Source organism: Cyprinus carpio, chromosome B20 (genome assembly GCF_018340385.1).
Source record: "Cyprinus carpio isolate SPL01 chromosome B20, ASM1834038v1, whole genome shotgun sequence".
Lineage (NCBI taxonomy): Eukaryota > Metazoa > Chordata > Actinopteri > Cypriniformes > Cyprinidae > Cyprinus > Cyprinus carpio.
The window spans coordinates 23,310,965-23,313,464 of record NC_056616.1 but is presented as its reverse complement, the minus strand read 5'-3'; the positions used below and the strand labels follow the sequence as shown (position 1 = coordinate 23,313,464).

At 38.6% G+C, this 2,500-nt stretch overlaps 1 protein-coding gene across 2 annotated transcripts in view; it reads right to left on the bottom strand.

Moving 5' to 3' along the window:
• LOC109065302 (DNA (cytosine-5)-methyltransferase 3A-like) overlaps positions 1 to 2,500 on the bottom strand; it is a 43,042-nt gene that overhangs the window by 38,945 nt on the left and 1,597 nt on the right. For both annotated transcript variants that reach the window (XM_042747018.1, XM_042747019.1), the window contains exon 2: positions 1,747 to 1,925. In XM_042747018.1, the coding sequence (XP_042602952.1) occupies positions 1,747 to 1,857 (111 nt within the window). In that variant the 5' untranslated portion in view covers positions 1,858 to 1,925. The remainder of the gene's footprint in view (positions 1 to 1,746; positions 1,926 to 2,500) is intronic.

Genomic DNA, 2,500 nt, shown 5'->3' with positions numbered 1-2,500 from the left:
TTGAGCTGCATAAATAGGTTAGACAAGGCTTTCTAAACACTGTAAGGCCAGCGTACTGTACATAAACTACCGAGGCTGTGTGCTGCTCCAACAGCTGAAAACAGATTTATAATAACTGTACGGCCATTAAACTGTAAGAGGAGCGGAGCAGGAAAATGAAGAGTTACGGAGAGTTACTAGAGCGTTCCTACACACCCACAGTCGTAACCTCAATGACACTGCGGCGGTTCTCTCGAGATTCCTGAGGTCAGTAGGACGGTAAAATCTCTCTCTCTCTGACGGGTTCCAGGTTAATGCTCAGCTGAGATTTTAATGAGTTTCCCTAATCATCCATGTGGTTATTTCGCCTACTGATCCCAAAAATGGGCCATTTCAGTTAAAGAGCACATTTGACTAGCACTGAGGTGAGATTTTATATTAGTTTAAATGGGATAGTTCCATCATCACTGGGCCCTATACAGGTATAACACATAAACTGCTACAATAACATCAAATTAAAGCCATAATACTAGATTATTGCAACTCGGATGGCATACATAACTAGCCTTACACCTTAAGGTACAGCTATAATACAAGTAACATATCTTTCTTAACATAGGCTATTTTAGCATTGCTGTTTTTGTCACTTTTAGGCTAAAAACGTTTTGCGTAACATGCAAACAAAGACATAATGGACATAAATACTGTGCATAGCCTAATTATTTAAGTGTGATCTTAATTTTGGCCCCCTTGTGGCAATTGTGAGAATGAAACGCCTACTTAGATTACGTAGTAGCAAGCGTTTATGTTCACGTAGGCTACTTGCGCAAAGCGTTCATACCATGACATTCTGGTAAAACTTACTCATCTTATTTACACGTAAATGTGTATCTAATGAGATGGGAAAGCCTTTAATATATTGTCTATTATAAGTTTCATTTCATTTCATTTCATTTTTGTTACTGTTTAATAAATTCCAAGCATCGTTTTGTATTTATTGACACCGCATTTATTCTACAAGCGAGCGTTGCGCAAAAAAGGCGCCATAATCGACAAACCCTCCATTGATTGTTTTGCCGCTTGCATACGCGATAAAAACAAGATATACTCAAATCACAACATTCTGGAGAATTAAGAGGGCGTTCATCCCTAATGAAAATTAACCATGGTGTTATTGTAGTAAAAGTTTAATAAACGTTTTTTTTTTTTTTTTTTTTGGCGTATTGATTACCATTTGTACAACCAAAGTTTTAGTACAAAGACTAAACTATGGTTAGTGAAGCAAAACCATGGTTAATTTGTGGCTACCATGGTTTAACTAGGCTATAGTAACCATGGTTTTTTGGTTTAATTTGTAGTAAAACCATGGTTAATGTAATAATGTAATTTATTTATAGGCTATAAACTAAAAAGTAACACGGAAATGAAAGTATTTTGTCATACGTTGTGAATAAAGAGTATTTGTTTTCTCAATAGTTTCTTTTCTGCACATCAAGTGACGCTTTAAAAGTAGAACGTTGCGTCATATTTAAAGAAATCGGATTAAGGAACGTGCACACAGTGCAAGCGCGCGCTTCGCTGAATATAGCCTTCTAACTGGAGCGTTCTAGTTTTGTCTCTTTTAGACCTCGTAGAGGCTGTAAAAAGGTGTGTTTTACTCGCAGCCTGGTTTGTCCTTTTCACTTTGCCCGTGTCTGGCGGCTTCCATTCGGTTCCCCAGCACACACACACACACACACACACAGTGACGAAACGAATGGCTCTTACCGTTTTGTTCGCCGCTGCGTCACAGTCCAGATCAAGAGGCATGATGAAACAAAAACACACTACAGGCCTGATCGATGCATTTGAAATCAACGCAAATGAAATAAAAGACATCAAAATGCAGAGGGACTTTTGTGGCGATGAAACTGATCCACCTTCAGACCATCAAATCCTCCTCCTCCCTGCGAAACCAAACACAACAACGACCGTATTAATTTATTTCTGGAGTAACATGGACATTTATAGGCTACATGAATAGTGCATGGCTGTAGGAAATCTGATGATTTATTCTGGCAAAATCTATGAAAGGCGACACAACTTATAAATGCACAAGAGGAAACACAAGTAGGTTATCTATCATGTTTCCCTCATTATCCCTGGGTATAAATGAGGCAAGATTGTCTTATCACATCACGACAAGACTTGATTTGTGTCCACAGAAGACTAACAGCAGCCAGTTTGTGGTTTAATGTGGAGAGACTGTAACATGGCGGGCGTTTGAATCCCTGCCAGTTTGTCTTTGCGCTTTATAACGCGGCCGCGTCGCGTCGACACGCGTTAATTCCATGACGCGCTGGAAAACCGAGCGCATTTCTCATTTATGTATAACATCTCACTCATTTTCGCATAATCTGCTTGAAAAAGCTCCGACATATCATTGGAACACCAGTAAAATGAAGAGCTTTTACTGATGACTTTGCTGTCATCTTATTCACATAAAATTAGATTTGAGAAAAATAAATAAATAAATTTGGGA